Source organism: Micropterus dolomieu, linkage group LG23, assembly GCF_021292245.1.
Source record: "Micropterus dolomieu isolate WLL.071019.BEF.003 ecotype Adirondacks linkage group LG23, ASM2129224v1, whole genome shotgun sequence".
NCBI lineage: Eukaryota > Metazoa > Chordata > Actinopteri > Centrarchiformes > Centrarchidae > Micropterus > Micropterus dolomieu.
In genome coordinates, this window is record NC_060172.1 from 18,063,577 (window position 1) to 18,082,811 (window position 19,235).

The 19,235-nt window shown below is 40.3% G+C and overlaps 1 protein-coding gene across 3 annotated transcripts; it reads left to right on the forward strand.

The window, feature by feature from the left end:
• The first annotated feature begins 1,203 nt into the window (after positions 1-1,203).
• On the forward strand, positions 1,204-19,167 carry LOC123963484 (clathrin interactor 1-like). Of its 3 annotated transcripts, none has more exons than XM_046040379.1 (12): positions 1,204-1,415; positions 5,008-5,112; positions 5,376-5,472; positions 7,635-7,743; positions 7,949-8,131; positions 8,660-8,828; positions 9,716-9,932; positions 10,023-10,098; positions 10,245-10,322; positions 13,738-14,150; positions 14,511-14,694; positions 17,245-19,167. In XM_046040379.1, the coding sequence occupies exons 1-12, from the start codon at positions 1,375-1,377 to the stop codon at positions 17,601-17,603; spliced, it is 2,031 nt and encodes a 676-aa protein (XP_045896335.1). In that variant the 5' UTR covers positions 1,204-1,374; the 3' UTR covers positions 17,604-19,167. The 3 variants fall into 3 exon arrangements, with proteins under 3 accessions (XP_045896335.1, XP_045896336.1, XP_045896337.1); XM_046040380.1 differs by having other exon boundaries at positions 13,828-14,150; XM_046040381.1 differs by lacking the exon at positions 17,245-19,167 and adding an exon at positions 16,252-16,309.
• Positions 19,168-19,235: the final 68 nt, after the last annotated feature.

The window sequence follows — 19,235 nt, forward strand, 5'->3', positions numbered from 1 at the left end:
CAGAGAGTACCTACTAATTTCTTGCCCAAAATAGAAAAAATGAATAAACTTTTTAATTGTTAGCTGCAAAGAGACCTCTCCATACAACGTTGAGTACTGTTGTCAAAGGCAGAAGGTATTTCAAGATTTTAATACCCTGCCATTTCACTGTATGTTGACCCAAAGACATGTAAAGCCATTGACTTGCTTTTATTTAACTTCATATGGAAAAACAAAACTGAGTATGTGAAAAGGAAAACATGTATTAGAAGGGTGTGATATTTATTCTAGTCGTACTTAATGATAGAGGCAAATTTTTCGAATATGAGGATTTTGTCGTAATAAGGGTTTGAATACTTCTCGAAAAGAATATCATAATGTTTTAAAAAGCGTATCTCCAAAGTTAATATTCTTACTTAAAAGTGCATTGTTGTATGGTCCTTTGAAGGGAGACTTCCCCAAGCTCACACTTGGTGGGAAAGATCTTTTTAATCGTACGTGTAATAATCGCCATATCAGAGGAGTACTGATCTCTGGTTTTAGTGACTTTCCCAAATCGATTCTCTTATGGAAATTACATTTCCCATTAATCTTGGCGGAGGATATCTGGTCAGACTCAAATAAAATAAAAGAAGTCCATATGAAAATTTGACATAGATACTATCCCTGTAATAAATTGCTAAACAAATTTAAAACGGATTTTTCTCCTTTATGTTCTTTCTGTAAACTAGAAGTTGAATCTATTAGTAATCTTTACTTTAATTGTACTTATTCTCAAGAATTCTGGAAAGAAGTAGCTTTGTTGATTTTTCGGCGCTTTAACACCTTAATACCATAGCTTAATAGCTTAATACCCATATTAGAAGACATGGTCTTGTTTCTAAATTGTAAAACTGACTCACAACCCATTGATAACTCTGTAAAACTATTATGTCTTGTTGGTAAAGGCTAGAACACTTCAAAACACTCCTTCTTTCTATCTGTTCTGTATTGAATTACAATATCTCTTTTACTCAGTCTCTAAATTATCATCAAACAAAAAAGCTATTAAAACCTCTTTAATAATTAGCAAATTACTTAATAAAAAATATATTAATATGTAGGCTCTATATTACTTTATATCTCCCTCGTTCACAAAGATTCATTAATACAACAGACTGTGGTAAATACGTAAATACGCATGTGACGTCAGCTCGACATGACGTAGAGGAGAACGACGTTTCCGTAGCAACTGGGGCCGGTCCGTTAACTGCAGCGGCCGTTGTGCTACCGGAGCTCATCGAGGAGTTGAAGGGGAATTGTCGTCGGTGACCGGATACCACCTCTGTCTTGCGGGGCGTAGAGACACGGGGGCGGCGTAGTATCGAGGCGGCGAGCCCGCAGTTGCGTGCGGAGATGCTGAACATGTGGAAAGTCAGAGAGCTGGTGGACAAAGCGTGAGTACCGGGAGGCGCAGGTGGATCTGTTTGCGCGACCTAAACCGCTAAGTGGCTTCTAAGCTATCCGGCTAGCAAGGCGGCTTAGCCGGGCAGCATCAGCAGCCTTTATCGCTGACATGGGAGAGGATACAGGCCGTGACGTCACGGTGATAGCCCCCTCAGCTGTTAGCTCCGACTAGCTGGCTAGTTGCCAGTCTCATCCTTGTGGCATAAATAGAGATGCGTATTTTACAATGGTATCTCCCACTGTTCCATTTCCTCACTGGTTTGTAAAAGCCAGGGGGAAAAAAACAATATTACAAAATGCTAATTAATTTATTTTCGATCCAGAACCAAAGCTATCCAGTTAGCTAATTCCGCTAGCACCGCTAAGCCCACTGTTTGTGAAAGTGCTGCTGCAGAATCACGCCCTGTCCCACAATGGTGATGCCCGCTTACTCCACTAACGTTCACTTAACATTATTTCAAGACTAGAAATGTTGAACTAGGATGGTGGCAAGCTAGGTGTCGAGAGATAATTGTGTATGGATGAGTAAACGTCCTGCCAATTCCCAATGTGTCCAGCGAGGCCATGGTCCCCGGCGGGCAACAGAGCTTGTTAGCCAAACAGATCATACTGTTGTAACGTTAGCTAATGCTGGTATTGCAGCATTGTGTTGTTTGTCTGAACACTGGACTACACGTGCATCTTTGTGGTGTGTGTCTTTCTGATATCTGTTGTTGTATATATGTATATATTAATTTTATTGTAACCAAGGAGGTGGAAGAACAAGTCCAAGAGGAAGGCTGTATATGAATGACTTTGCTGAGTAAAAAATAATACTCTTTGTAGTGCTCTCTATAGGGACCAAAAAAATTATTTTTGAAATACTGGTCTGTCAGTGGTGCATCTGCTGTCACAGGTCAACCTTTTAAATACTCCTCTTAAACACTGAAACTGATCTCTGACAGTCAGTTTCATGTGGGAATGGCTTTCATTTTTAATACCACAGCCTTGAATCTGCAATAACATTTTATATATATATATATATATATATATTACCAGTAAGAATCTTTTTTTCTGTCTCAAATAACACCTAAACTGATAATAACTAGTTTATATGGCATGCTTTGTTTTTTTTTTCCTGATATATAATCCAGTGCTTTGTGCAGTATTTGACTGATAGTGAGTGTAGTGTTACAGATCAGTGCATCGCTTTTGTTTAATGCGATTATCCTAACACCAGAGAAAAGTCTGTTTAGCTTAACAGCACATGAGTTGCTAAAGCGCCTCCACTGACTGCAGAAGAATGGGTTTTTTTTGTTGTAGTAACAACACTGCCCTCTGTTTCTATCACCCTTTTCCTTTAGTTGCACTAACTAACTTTGGTGGTTTGTAGTCATTTTGAGACTTAGTTTGTAAAGTTTACAGTGTGCCGTGCTGTTGCTCCTATGCCCTATGAATGCCACCCACAGCCAGAGTGGCTAGTAAGCGTGACTGTGTTACACGCAACTGGCTATTCTACCCTTATTTGGTGGGTGGGTGCTAATGTCAAGCCCAGCTTTCAAACTATCTTGATCTTTTATTGCGTTTTTGTACATGGGGCAGGTAATTCAAAGTTGAAGGTTTCAGCAGTTAATGTGCTCTTGCATTTTGCCAAACAACCGTTAAATGTTTATTTTTATTTCTTTATTTTTAGGGAGGCTGAAGAAATCTTACATACGTTTTGCCCTGGATACCTTTTTAAATATCGATCATGGTGATAATGTATGGCCAACAAGTCTTCCAAGAGTGTTTGTTTAGTTTTTCCCATGTTACATCTTTATTTTCCACGTTTACAGTTAAATCCTATAAACAAATATTTAATATTTCACTTTCACTGTCTGCTGACAGTTTGCGACACTGTGTTCTCTGTTTGGCTCCGTCCTTTAAAGGACCAATTATATCAAAAATGCGAAAAGGGGAAAGTAGATTGAAGAAACAGAAAGAAGAGAGAAGATATCTAAGAAAGGAGGGAATATATCGAGGTAGCACATATAGAGACCTCCACAAGAGCAGCTCCCATCAGCTGTTGGTTGTGGCTGACTGGGCATGATGAAAACCCTCTATTATTGATCTCCTTCAACAGAGCTGGCAGCGACGGTTATGCTTTTCCTGCAGATTAAAAGTCACACTATTGTGGAGCTCACTATCTGCTGACAGCAGCACAGTCAAAGGCAGCTCCTGAAATGTACAGGAGCCACTTATTTTCCTTTAGCTGGGAGGTAGAAGAGCTCTGAGGAGAAAGAGGGGGAGAGGAAGGGTAGGAAAAGAGAGCAACTGCTGTGGAATAAAGTAGTGATGATGGGATTGAAAATTGGCAGATGAAACAAGATAGAAAATTAAGTGAAGTAGACATTTGTGGGGGGAAAAAAGGTTGAAGAAGGAGAGAGGAATGGCTGGCTGAAGGAACAGTAGATAAGAAAGTTGCAGTAGGGAGGAGAGGTTTGTTTCAAGTTGCAGTGCATTGGCTGCGTTTTTAGCAAGGGGTCTGTCAAGCAAGCCATGCCTAACACAAGATGCAACACACACACAGGAAAACAAACAGAGCAGCAGGTGAGCCCACAAAAACAAAGATGGCAGGTAGCAGACATTATGGAGAAGTTTGCTTTTGGCTGTGTTGTGCACACACACAGATAGATGGAAAAACACACCCTGCTCACCTCCATGCACACACTGACTGAAGATTTTCTTACACACCATGCTTCTATATGTGTGTGTGTGCACACACACCTGCATGCCTGTCCTCTGAAGTACAGCGGACAGGACACGGGCTTTTAGAAAGCTGTCATTCATTATTCAGTGAACACAGATTCCAGTGTCTTGCACCATTTCATTGTGTGTTGTGTGTATGACATGCATGAATAAAGCTATTTGTTGTGATAATTCTATTTTTCACAGTTATTCTCAGTTTGATTCTGCTGCATAGCAGTAGGGCAGTTGAAAGTACACTGTACAATCAAAAATTAAAAGCATTAGCTAGACATCTGGGTGTGTAGAAGTACAATTAAATACATAATTATTGACTGTACATTATTAGAGCTGACTGTATCATATTACTCTTATGTATACAACAATCTGCTGACGACTTTGCTGCTACTAATCCCACTGCTATGACACTTTGCTTGAGACAGTATTGCACTTCACACATCAGTTGATGTACAACAGTTCTGGCTCCCGTATGTGTTTTCCCTCTGAGGGATCAATAAAGGATCATCTTATGTCTGGTGCTCTGGTAGCTCGAGACGTCGTTTGTCAATTAATTGTTGATCTCACTATATTCACATGGATCTTGGTGTTCTTCTGTGTTATCATGTCAATGTGTGTGCTTCAGTTGTTTGTATTTGGCTATGCCTGACCTCTGAAAGTGTGATGAGTGGAGTGTGAAGAGAATCAGCACGCAACATTTGCTTCAAGTCTGACTGACCGAAAGGTTGACAATAATTGGCCCTGTGTTCACAATAAGTGAACAGAAATACAAGAAGGGAAAGCCACAGGGTGTCACCTTTTACATGTCTCGAGTGCTTTATTAGTGTAATTTATGAAGAAAATATATGTTTGTGCCAACAGCACCAATGTGGTGATGAACTACTCCGAAATCGAGTCCAAAGTGAGAGAGGCTACCAATGATGACCCCTGGGGACCCTCCGGACAACTGATGGGGGAAATAGCCAAGTAAGCGCAACACACCCGGTTTCTGTATGTGCAAGTTAACACATGCACATCATCACTAAGGCAGCTGAAAAACTGTATTAGGTCATTACACACACATTAACATTGTGTTCAAGGTCTTTATTAAGGATAAATATGATTTCTGTTAGAATGTAAGGCTAATTCTCCACATGCTCTGTTCACTTGGCCTGATCCTGCTTTGGTTACTTGCATAGGGTTTCCCAGCGCTATAATATTTTTCATTGTGTATGTGTGTGTGTGTGTAGATCTACCTTTATGTATGAGCAGTTCCCAGAGGTGATGAACATGCTGTGGACCAGGATGCTGAAAGACAACAAGAAGAACTGGAGACGAGTCTACAAGGTATGGTTACACTCTGGTGGGTTGTTTCCCAGCGGTGACTGTGTTGTATTTGTGTTGTGCTGTGCAGCTCAGTTCTCTATTGTTTTCTCAGGATTCATTAAAGCTTCTTTGTGATTGCACATGTGAGGTGCAGTGATTTCAGAAGGAGCAGTGTTTCTGTTTGATTCACTGCTGTACTGAAGCGGTTTCTTGTTCCTTCCTTAATCCTTCCTGAATCTTGTGTACAGTGGGGCCAAAAAGTATTTAGTCAGCCACTGATTGTGCAAGTTGTCCTACTTAGAAAGATGAGAGAGGTCTGTAATTTTCATCATAGGTACACTTCAACTATGAGAGACAAAATGAGGGAAAAAAATCCAGGATATCACATTGTAGGATTTTTAAAGAATTTATTTGTAAATTATGGTGGAAAATAAGTATTTGGTCACCCACAAACAAGCAAGATTTCTGGCTCTCACAGACCTGTAACTTCTTTTTTAAGAAGCTCTTCTGTCCTCCACTCGTTACCTGGATTAACGGCACCTGTTTGAACTCGTTATCTATATAAAAGATACCTGTCCACAGCTTTAAACAGTCAGACTCCAAACTCAACCGTGGCAAAGACCAAAGAGCTGTCGAAGGACACCAGGAAGAAAATTGTAGACCTGCACCAGGCTGGGAAGAGTGAATCTACAATAGGCAAGCAGGTTGGTGTGAATAAATCAACTGTGGGAGCAATTGTAAGAAAATGGAAGACATACAAGACCATTGATAATCTCCCTCGAGCTGGGGCTCCACGCAAGATCTCATCCTGTAGGGTCAAAATGATCATGAGAACGATGAGCAAAAATCCCAGAACTACACGGAGGGACCTGATGAATGACCTGCAGAGAGCTGGGACCAAAGTAACAAAGGCTACCATCAGTAACACACTACGCCAAGAGGGACTCAAATCCTGCAGTGCCAGGCGTGTCCCCCTGCTTAAGCCAGTACATGTCCAGGCCCGTCTGAAGTTTGCCAGAGAGCATATGGATGATCCAGAAGAGGATTGGAAGAATATCATGTGGTCAGATGAAACCAAAATAGAACTTTTTGGTAAAAACTCAACTTATTGTGTTTGGAGGAAGAAGAATGCAGAGTTGCATCCCAAGAACACCATACCTACTGTGAAGCATGGGGGAGGAAACCTCATGCTTTTGGGCTGTTTTTCTGCAAAGGGGACAGGAAAACCGATCCGTGTTAAGGGAAAAATTAACAGGGCCATATATCGTGAGATTTTAAGCCAAAACCTCCTTCAATCAGTGAGAGCCTTCGAAGATGGAACGTGGCTGGGTCTTCCAGCATGACAATGATCCCAAACACACCATTCTGGCAACGAAGGAGTGGCTCCGTAAGAAGCATCTCAAGGTCCTGGAGTGGCCTAGCCATTCTCCAGACCTCAACCCCATAGAAGATCTGTGGAGGGAGTTGAAAGTCCGTGTTGCCCAGCGACAGCCCCAAAACATCACTGCTCTAGAGGAGATCTGCATAGAGGAATGGGCCAAAATACCAGCTACAGTGTGTGCAAACCTGGGGAAGACTTACAGGAAACGTTTGACCTCTGTCATTGCCAACAAAGGTTATGTTACAAAGTATTGAGTTGAACTTCTGTTATTGACCAAATACTTATTTTCCACCATAATTTACAAATAAATTCTTTAAAAATCCTACAATGTGATTTCCTGGATTTTCCTTTTTTACTCCTTTTGTCTCTCATAGTTGAAGTGTACCTATGATGAAAATTACAGACCTCATCTTTCTAAGTAGGAGAACTTGCACAATCAGTGGCTGACTAAATACTTTTTGGCCCCACTGTGTATATAGTGCAAATATCAGAGCACTACATCTTGACTACATTCTTGTATCCTGCACACAGACTCATAAGACTGATTTGCAAAGGTTATAAATTATGCAAGAGCCTAGGAAGAATGGGTTTGTTTTTTTTTAAAGAGCAGTTCGGCAGAGTTTACGAGAGGGGACATGAAAAATAAATTTCCCTTTTGAGAGTTGAGGAAAGATGAACTGACTTTAAGTATGGCTTTTTGGAAATATTTTTCACTGAGCTATGCTGACTACCCCCCCCCCCCCCCCCATTTTTCACTCCCTTGTCATGTCTCTCACACTCTATCTTTATTTTACTCTGCAAGGCTTTACTACTGCTGGCCTATCTGATCAGAAATGGGTCTGAAAGAGTCGTCACCAGTGCCAGAGAACACATCTACGACCTGCGATCTCTAGAAAACTACCACTTCATTGGTGAGTCTCTAAATACAAATAAGCTCCCTCTATTTTCCATGTTGATTGAACTTGTTCGTCTTATTCTTCTTTATTTTGATGTATATTTGAGATAGCATCTAATTTGTACACAAGATATCAGAAAGATCAGAGTGTCCAAAATGGAAAGGGTTAATTCTGTGTGTGTGTTTGTTTGTGTTGTGCTTGTGTGCATGTGTCTGTCCAGATGAGAATGGAAAGGATCAGGGCATCAATGTGCGTCAGAAGGTGAAGGAGATGGTGGAGTTCGTCCAGGACGATGACAGACTGAGAGAGGAGAGGAAGAAAGCCAAGAAGAACAAAGATAAATACATTGGAGTTTCTTCTGACAGTATGGGAGGTGGAGGAGGAGGAGGAAGCATTAAGAACAGTAAGTAATTCACTGCATCTCCTTTGACAGCTTGAGTCACATGTGGATTAAAATGACATAACTTATAACTTAAATTGATAAATGATTTAAAGGATTAAATATTCATTAAAATGTTCAGGGATTGATTAATTATCCAAACAATCATGGATTAGATTTTTGCCAAATGATTTATCGTTTGAGCATTAGAGTTGACCTATTTATCATTTATTTATAAAACATAAATACATTTTAAAGTAGTTATGCTATTATCAAGTCCATTAGTTAATGCTGAAACCACTAGTAGATTAATCGTTTAGTCAATCGATACAAATATGTTGTTTTTTATTTTTTTATAAACTACATATGTTTTTATATATATATATATATATATATATATATATATATATATATATATAATAGATCACAACATTGTACAACTGAAAGTGAGGTTTATACCATTAGTATGTCCATTGGTGGATACCTGTAAAAGTGCACAGGTTTACAAAGTCTCTTTTTCTCTCTCTGTTCTTTTCTGTCTTCATCTTCCAGCTAATGAGCTGGATCGGAATAAGTGGGATGAGGACTGGGATAAGAGCAAAGGAGCTTTCCCCTTTAGTGAGAAGCTCGGAGAGATCAGCGACAAGATAGGCAGCACCATCGACGACACAATCAACAAGTTCAGAAAGAAGGAACCAGACGACTCACCCGACAGACTCAGGTAGACTTATATTTACTCATTTGGCAGATGCTTTTATCCAAAGCAACTTACATTTGAGGAGTTCTATTAGTGTGTACGGCATCAATGGGGTAAAAACCTAGGGAAGAAGTAAGAGTTAACCAAATAGTGCAATGACTACAAGAAAATTATAAGGAGATAGGAGAATAAGAACACAGGAAGTGCATGTTAGAGGTTAGGGGTCAAAGGTGTTTAAGAGGACTGTTCTTGGAAGAGATGAGCTACTTGAAGTTAGAGAGGGACGCCCTTGCTCTGATGGCATGTGGTAGCTCATTCTACCATCGTGGTGTCACAGATGAGAACAGCCGGGACCGAGATCGCTTTGTATGTGGGGATGGCAGACCAAGATGGCATTTGTTGGAGGAACGCAGTGGCCGAGAAAGAACACAAGCTCAGAGAGAGACAGGAAAGGCAGGGGAGAGAGACGGGATGACATGCAGCAAAGGTCTTGATATGTGGTGCGTGCTCTACCAGGTGAGCTACAGGGGCATCCACACATTATACGTGTTTATAAAACATCTGAACGAATGCTTATTTTAAAATGGTTTGAGGGTGTAAACTAAAGTTATTACATGGTTCCTTGGTTGTACATTGTGGTGTTGTTATTGCAGTAGCTCATTGGTTCCTTTTTTTGATAGCTACCTTTTTAAACTCAGAATCAAAATGCAAAGCACCCCCCACTCGTTACACATCAGAAGGTTTTTGGCCTTGCTGTCATGTGTTTAGCATCTTTAATAAACCATTGTGTCTTGGATTATCCGTTACAAAACAAAGGGCCGTGACATACAATAATTGCAAAGCAACAAAACGGTGAATAGTAAAATCTTCTGAGTGCAGCCTCTCAAACTTTCTTTGTCTGATTGCTATAGTGACAACGAGGAGGACAGAGCATCGAGAAACGGAAGGCAGGAAACCCTTGAGTTCAAAGATGAGGAAGAAACTGTCACGACGAAGAGCATCCAGATCACACAAGCAACAGAAACCACAACCACCACCACACGGAAACGCAGTGGAGCAACAACCAGCAAGACTCTGGACCTGGGTGCTGCAGCCCACTACACTGGAGACAACAGCCCAGAGGAGAAGGTACGCACACAAACACGCGCATGTCTCCAAATGTGAGATACATTTTCAATAGTACATGTTTAATCAGTGTCTCTGTGCTTCTGTCTTTAGTCGTCAGTCAGGCAGACTTCCAGTAGCAGTCTAGCTGACCTGCTAGTTATTGACCCTTCATCCAATCAGAGTACAGGTAACTACAAACTTTTACACACACAAAGATAAGGAAGCAATGAAGGCTACGAAGGTGGTTTTAAAATTTCAGTATGTGGTGTACGAAGCGTTGCAGTCTTTGTGGGACAAAAGAGTTCTTTTGTATGAATGTGTCCATCCATCCAGGTGGCAGTTCAGACCTCATCAGTGGCTTTGCTGATTTCTCCTCTCCTGCGGCCTCTGCCAGCCTCCCAGCCTCCACTGGTAAACTTTCCTTTCTTAGCTCTTCCTAATCTGAAGGTACTGTCACACCTGTAGTTTGGTTTATTTGGTCAGGATCAAGGGGAAAAAATCCGCGGGGTCTTAAAAAGTCTTAAAAGGTAATAAATCAATTTTGCGAAAATTAAGGCCATTAAAAAGTCTTGATCGCCATTTAACAGGGTATTATACTTTGTAGATATTTTTGTCAATGTGAACATCCTTTTTGTCCAATGAGTTTGTATGGTAAAAGTGTGGGTGAACGTATTTATTTATATTGCATAGCCCAAATTACTAGACAGGCAGAACGTAGCGAGTTATTATTTTGTGTGACGTTAGGCGCAGGGATCTAGGATCTACGGTGCGAGCCTTTCACACTCATACGCCCCTAAAAATAGATTCGTGCGAACCGAGCACAACCGACCGCAACTTTCCACCACGCCGGATCCCCAATGCTAATTGTTTAAAACATGGTCAGACTGAGCGCTGTGGCCGCTTGAACAGCCCCGTTACTCAAAAACAAGAGCAAGATGCGCTGTCAGCAGGTGAAGCGGTAAGACAGCAGACAACAGGGAGAATATAAGCAGCATATTGGTTTGGCTAACGTTAGCTGGCTGTTTAGCTACATCTGTGCCTTTTTATTAAAACACGTTCAACTTTTCATAAACAGTGAACAGATTAATCACAGCCTGGATGGAGTGGGATTGTTAAAAAAAAAGTTTGATGTGCTACAGCAAACTTTCCAAATGTTGAACTAATCCTTCTGCCTAAATAGTTATGATTATTGATGAGTTAGTAGCCTACTTAAAATTAAAGTTAGAGACTAACTGTGGAATATTTTTCTTTCACAAAGTTAATGAATAAAAAACAACCACAAAATGAAACAGCTGTAACTGGAATTAATATTATAGTAGTGGTAAGCTATATACTATACTATTACAGAATATAGATTATAATGATTATAATGAATATAATAACAACATATAATTAACATTAATATAAAACTAACAGTTTACTATTATATTAACAATGTACTTTTAATATAATGTTATAATATTATACTAATACACTCATTTGTACTAGTTCCTCCACCAGGTTGTGGATCGAGCCACTGTAGTGGAAAGATTTAGCCAGAGCTAGAGCCACGATGCCATTGTGCCAATATGTGCTGCTTAGCCTCCTCCTCCTGAGAGCAACACGTTCCCCTTGTTCTATTTTACATCTGTTTTAATAAAGTTTACACAAATCAGCTTTAGGATGCAGAGGTGGGCTGTGTGGTTTTTAGTGGCTTCTAGCAGTAAGGTTTCAGGTGGCAACCAATAGCATACGCTTTACATATTGACATAGTGACTGAAAATAAGTTACAACTATGTGAGGTAGTTAACAACTGGTCGGCGTTTGCAGGCAAGCTAACATCATCTAGTTTGAACCAACTAAAACACAAAATCACACTGTTTCACATGTTTTGCAGTAATGTTGCGCACATAAACATCACAGCCTGTTTAAGACGATGGATTTTCGCAGGAAATCCGACGAGTCCTTCACATAGAAAACAGTAGGCCTAAACAGGCTGTTATAGGCAACTGAGAAAGATGGTGAATGCCTCAATTTTTAGGTGAGGTTACAACCTGGTACAACCTCACTAATTGGACAGTTTCATTCTATATCATCACCACATCACCAAGACCTGCATGGGGTAATCACATTCCGCTGACTGACAGCAAGTTAAACTGCACTTTATCGTTTCTTATGTGCATATTATTGTCCTCTCTCTCCATCATATTCTCAAAGAGCTCACAAAGAAATAACTGATTGTAAGCATTATTAGTACTATTAGACTGCAAATAGACCGTGTGTAAACAATGACAGTTACAGTCACTAAAGACCTGTCGTACTAGGGATGTCACGATACCAGAAATTTAGCAGTCGATACTGATACCAGTAACATTCCTTGATTCTCGATACCACAGTAAAAAATAAAAACAACACAATAAATCCCATGTACTTCAACATAAACTCTTTCTGTAAAAACTTTGAGCATTACAAAGAACAAATAACTGCTGTGAAAGTTGTGCAAGGATGTCCAGAACAGATGAGAAGTGATTTGATGTCAGTATATTCACAAATGAGCAAGCCATTGAAATAGCAACCTTGCACTCTGCTTATTTAATTTAGTCAATCGATTGCTTAATTTTATTAACTTTTTTTACAATCTCACAGGTGTTCCACATGTTGGACCTTCGGTACCTAACAAGAGTACCGACATGTTTTTAGAATTTTAGTATCGACTTGGTACCGAAGTATCTGTTATGTGACATCCCTACATTGTACAGCATTATTCTGGGAGGTGTAACTGTGGGATGTCACCCTTTATAATGGTCTTAATGAACTGCCAAAGTACAGATACAAGCACAGCTGACCACCATTTTAACTGCTTTTGAGTGTCAGATCAATCAGAGAAAATCTCGGCTGATATGCATTTGTGTTACCATGGTTACCAAGTGATTTTTTACATAAATAAATCCATTATACAGATCTGTGAAGGAATTTTCCTAAGAAGACCTAGGTGAGTAAAAAGTCTCCACCATGGGTGCATGACGACAGCTGAATAGACAGGAATAAGTTGTTGCCTAGACAGCCAAGGATGAGAGATATTCTTCATTATTCTTCAGTCTTAGATGTTTACAGACAGCTTCTTCTGAGAATGTAATGCATCTGATCTCCTAATTCCAACGTGACTTAGGTAAGGTTTTGAGTTCAACATCCAATAAGATAAGACACATAGTCAGGCCAGTAGAGAATGACCTTGACTTCGTAGACATTATATGGTTGGTAAAGTAAGTATATTGTGGACCAAAAAGGGATCTTCAGATTTGGTTTGGCACAAAACTGTGTTATCACTCTGTTCTGTTATTGCCATTTTCTCCTCAGCTGAGTTTTAATAAATACTGCAGTTAAATACATCCTAAGTTTCCTGAAATCTTCTTCATTAAGTGTTGACCAGCTCCCTAGAATTTCCTTCACAACATCATTTATAAGATTGCTTCCTGGACAGTTAACGATCAGCAGATGGTTTTATTGGTAGTTAAGAATTGGGCAGTATGCTTAAATTGCATATCTACAATCAGAATATCACCACAAACCTTACCAGAGTCCAGTACCTTCTTTTTCAAGCAGGCTTGGTCTGGTTGTTTGGTCTGCACCAGGGTTCGATTGACTCTACTCACCAGCCTTCATTTTAACAAAACCAAACAGGTGTGATAGAAGTCTTCAGGGGTGAAATATACTCTCTTAGAAAAAGTTCAGGTGAGGTCCACCATGACAAAAAATGTTGTATACTTCATACTTTTCTTGTGCGTTGTATTGTATGTGTATTTAGATTTTTTCACTGTGGATTTTTAGGAAATGAATGTAATTTTAGGGCACAGTGAAGGAGTGAGGCAGTTCCTGTCAAACTCCAAGATGAATGTTACAATCACAACTGAACAAATCACTACTCTCTCGTGGCCAGCTGCTGCATCATCCAATGGAAATGGAGAATTTGGAGACTGGAATGCCTTCCCAGCCAATCCACCTGCTTCGTCTAGCTCTGCTCCCTCCCAGCCCATCACTGACCTGTTTGGCAGTGTCCACTCACCAACAGCGCCACCCTCTAATCCCACCCCCATCCCACCGTCTGCCGAGCTCTTTGACCTGATGGGTGGAGTTAACCATCAGCTAACCAATCCACATACAACACTGAGCGCCTCACAGAGCATGACTTTCTCTCTGGGAGGGGCAACGCCAGGAGCATCGGTTACAATGCCCACCATGCCCGTTTCTCGCTCTCAACAGGTAGGTTTGGTACACATCACAGGAAGCCCTAGTTTATCTAAAACCTTGAGAAAATAAAAATGTTGTAAATAACGAATTGCATTGAAATTAATTCCCCAATAATCTAGAAGCTTCCAGTATGTATTAGTCTAAATTAGTAGTGGAATAAAAATGTCAAAGGTGGTGACACAAACATTTAAAAATGTATGTCAGTGCACCCTTAAAGAGTTACAATCTAAAAGTGTTGAGGCTGTTAACTGCTTTCAGTTTTTAATTCTTGTTAAACCTTTTAGAATATGCCAAGAGACACTTGTATATGTATTTGATGTCAAACTATATTCTTTGTGTATTTAAGTGTAAAGTATTTGTAATTTATTTCAGAGCTTGGGAGGCATGACATCTCAGCAGCCTATAGGTCAACAGCAGAAGGTTGGCGTTGGAGGTCAAGGATCATTAGGGTCGACCTGGTCTGACCCCTCCGTTAACATCAGTCTGGACTTCCTGTCAGCGGGCCTCAACCCCACTAAGACACCGCCCACACTCAACAATATCATCCAGCAAACAGGTATCATGTTCAATTGTTTTTTGCATTTTACATGGAAAAAGAAAAGAACTATGCAGGGTACCTGCAGGTCTTGGTATTTTTCACATTAGTAATTATTGTTATATACAGTGGGGAGAAAAAGTATTTGATACACTGCTGATTTTGCAGATTTTCCTACTTACAAAGCATGTAGAGGTCTGTCATTTTTATCATAGGTGCATTTCAACTGTGAGATGGAATCTAAAATAAAAATCCAGAAAATCACATTGTATGATTTTAAAATAATTGCATTTTATTGCATGACATAAGTATTTGATAAATCAGAAAAGCAGAACTTAATATTTGGTACAGAAACCTTTGTTTGCAATTACAGAGATCATACATTTCCTGTAGTTCTTGACCAGGTTTGCACACACTGCAGCAGGGATTTTGGCCCACTCCTCCATACAGACCTTCTCCAGATCCTTCAGGTTTCGGGGCTGTCGCTGGGCAATATGGACTTTCAGCTCTCTAAAGATTTTCTATTGGGTTCAGGTCTGAAAACTGTCTAGGCCACTCCAGGACCTTGAGATGCTTCTTGCGGAGCCACTCCTTAGTTGCCCTGGCTGTGTGTTTCGGGTCGTTGTCATGCTGGAAGACCCAGCCACGACCCATCTTCAGTGCTCTTACTGAGGGAAGGAGGTTGTTGGCCAAGATCTTGCGATACATGGCCCCATCCATCCTCCCCTCAATACGGTGCAGTCGTCCTGTCCCCTTTGCAGAAAAGCATCCCCAAAGAATGATGTTTCCACCTACATGCTTCACAGTTAGGATGGTGTTCTTGAGGTTGTACTCATCCTCCTTCTTCCTCCAAACACGATGAGTGGAGTTTAGACCATAAAGCTCTATTTTTGTCTCATCAGACCACACGACCTTCTCACAGTCCTCCTCTGGATCATCCAGATGGTCATTGGCAAACTTCAGACGGGCCTGGACATGCGCTGGCTTGAGCAGGGGGACCTTGCGTGCGCTGCAGGATTTTAATCCATGACGGTGTAGTGTGTTACTAATGGTTTTCTTTGAGACTGTGGTCCCAGCTCTCTCCAGGTCATTGACCAGGTCTTGCCGTGTAGTTCTGGGCTGATCCCTCACCTTCCTCATGATCATTGATGCCCCACGAGGTGAGATCTTGCATGGAGCCCCAGACCGTGGGAGATTGACTGTCATCTTGAACTTCTTCCATTTTCTAATGATTGCGCCAACAGTTGTTGCCTTCTCACAAAGCTGCTTGCCTGTTGTCCTCCAGCCCATCCCAGCCTTGTGCAGGTCTACAATTCTATCCCTGATGTCCTTACACAGCTCTCTGGTCTTGGCCATTGTGGAGAGGTTGGAGTCTGTTTGATTGAGTGTGTGGACAGGTGTCTTTTATACAGGTAACGAGTTCAAACAGGTGCAGTTAATACAGGTAATGAGTCGAGAACAGGAGGGCTTCTTAAAGAAGAACTAACAGGTCTGTGATCAAATACTTATGTCATGCAATAAAATGGAAATTAATTATTTAAAAATCATACAATGTGATTTTCTGGATTTTTGTTTTAGATTCCATCTCTCACAGTTGAAGTGTACCCATGATAAAAATTACAGACCTACATGCTTTGTAAGTAGGAAAACCTGCAAAATCAGCAGTGTATCAAATACTTGTTCTCCCCACTGTATAAAGTACTTTCACAAATGTTTTATAAATGTCTATACAGTGTCTGAAAATATAAATAAGTAATTAAATGTTACTTGGTGAACCCTGCAGAAATCCTGCTGTGTAAAAAACATTTCAAAGTAAGGATTTCCATCAATAAAGTGATTTATTAGATCAGGTTATGTCAGTAAACATTTTGAATATACATAGATTACATTAGACAAGATGGTACAATTATTTTACACTTACTGATCAGTTTAGAATTGATTTTAAGGTCCTCCTCCTTATATACAAAGCCCTAATGGGCTAGAACCAAGCTACACAGTTCCCATGTTCACTTTTTACATTCAAGAACACTGCGAACACCTGCTGCTGGTTTATTTGAGGTTCCCAGAGACAGCTGCAAGTAAATCAGGGATGCAGCCCCAAAGCTATGGAACCATTACTTATAAATAGAAGGGAAGCCAGATCGCTAAATATTTTTAAGAGAAAGCTGGAAAAAGGTATCTCGTCACCTAAGCCTTTAACTGGCTATGACTTTCTTGACGCAGGCCGGAAACTCTTTCTGCACTTTGCTCCACACTTACGCACTTCTTTTTAAAATGCTGTATTTTACTTGATTTTATTTATGCATTCTTTGTATTACATTTTAAAACTTTATTTTTATTATTATGAAAGTTTTGTATTAAAGAAATGTAGTTGGTGTTTTATTATTGTTTTACATGAATTATGGCATTCAATCCCTGTTTTTATATTCACTTTGAGCTGTATTTCTTCAATGAAATGTGCTATACAAATAATGTTTATTATTATTATTTAATAAAAATAAATAAGTTGTTATAACCCCAGTGGTAAAACAGAGTATATTAACTCCTCCCTGCCCATATGTGTCTGTGCAGGCGTGCCTCCCGTCAACTTGTTGGCCCAGAACTTTGGAGGAATGAACCTCAGCTCCCCACCCCACGTGACACCTATTAGACCACCAGCCATTCCCATGATGGCAGGCAATGCCATGGCGATGGGTATGCCCCCTTCAATGACCACGGGTACCATGGGGATGGGGGGGATTCCAGTAAACCAAGGCATGATGGGAATGAACATGAGCATGAATATGGGCATGGCCGCTCCGGTGATGATGAGTGGAATGGCTGGCATGGGAGTGCCAGGAGTAGGGATGGGCCTTGCACACTCCATCACCCCGGCCGTGGTTCCACCCAAACAAGATGCCTTCGCTAACTTTGGCAGTTTTGGGAAATGAAGGAGTGCAAATGTGTGTGTGCGTGTGTAGGTGCGAGTGTGAGTGTGCATGTCTGACATTATGGGAGAGAACTACAGAAGGACTGCTGTACTTGAAGACTTCCTTGCATGTTTGTGTTTGTTTTCTTTGGTGAGCTGGCACCAGTGATCGTTCGCCACAATCTTGGAGGTCCGAGAGAGTGCCCGCCAGCGGCCTATTGGTAATCTGATGTGTGAAATTACGTCACAGAGGACACCTGAAGAGCAGGGAAGGTGTAAACCCACAGCCTGTAGTCGTTCCTCTCCTGTGGGGGAAGGAACCTGTTTTCTATATGAACTACAGTATCGCCCCCTCAATTGTAAAGAAAAATCACTGCAAACAGTTTTTCTCTGTGACTGCACAAAGAATTCAATCAGTAGGGTTGACACAAATGAAAATGGCATTGCTGTCTCAATTCTGCATTGTAGCCTGAGATATCATGTTTTATATCATTTCAACCATCAGTCATAAAATTTAAGCCAATACATTATTGCCAGAGGCTGACTCTGTTACTTTCTCTCACTGCTTGTGCAAATAATATAGAATAACAGTCACAGTATCTGGAATATGCTGAGTCCATCCCCTCCTCCTCCAGCAGAGGGCAGGGTGGGTGTATGTGTTGAGATAACGGTGTACTTAACTCTTGAGCCATATTAGGGTGGATGAATTGCATATTACATCCTCTTTGTCTCCCATCTCCTCCTTTTATTAGGGCGGTACCAGTTCACAGTAACTCATTCAGTCAGTATTTCATTCACTGATATTTATCTTAGACATGCTTTTGTAGGACACTTGACTTCATATAAGCATTGCTTTCTGACCCAAATAGATCTGTTATGTTCTGGACAGAGGTAAAGACTATTGTGTTTTATAGTATTATATATAGTATTTTCCTACTGGCTTTGGGAGAAGAGGGTAAATGATGGTCACCATCTACAAGAACACCATCCTCTAAATTTCTGTCATGTTCAAAGCAGTTTTGTGGGACAACCCAGCAATGTACCTTTAATTCCAAGTATTTTTGCCAGCAAACATTTTTCACCCTGCGGCTCACTTTGTCTCTTGGTGCAAGGGTCTCATCTGTGCATCTCTCAAACCTTGTATTAATAACCACTTCTTACATTTGACATGGATTAGATAAATTGGAGGAATGTTTTCATTAGCTGAGTTTCAATACATTATTTCTATGGCTAGATGAGACAAATCTAAAGGGTTTTCGGGGTCTCGAAGAGTGTGTGTGTGTGTGTGTAGTTTTCTGTTTGATGTGCAAACACAGCTAAGCAGAGCCTCTTCTCATTTTTTGAGACACTGCACTCCAAATGACCAAATCTTTATTTTGTTACTCTCAGAAGGATTATTTCATAGCTATTAGTTTAATATTTTATTTTAATTAGTTGTAAGCTTGTGTTCATATGGGTGAGCTACTAATACCATAATTTAGTTGACACAAATCATGTTTTTGTTTCTTTATTTCAGTACAGCTTGTTTCATTTGGTTGTACTTTTTCTGTACTTCATTCGACATTAAATTAAATTATAACATTAAAGATTCAGTTTCTTCCTTTTTTCTAAGTGTAAGCTAGTTTGTGTTTATGTTCTTACTGCATGATATTTA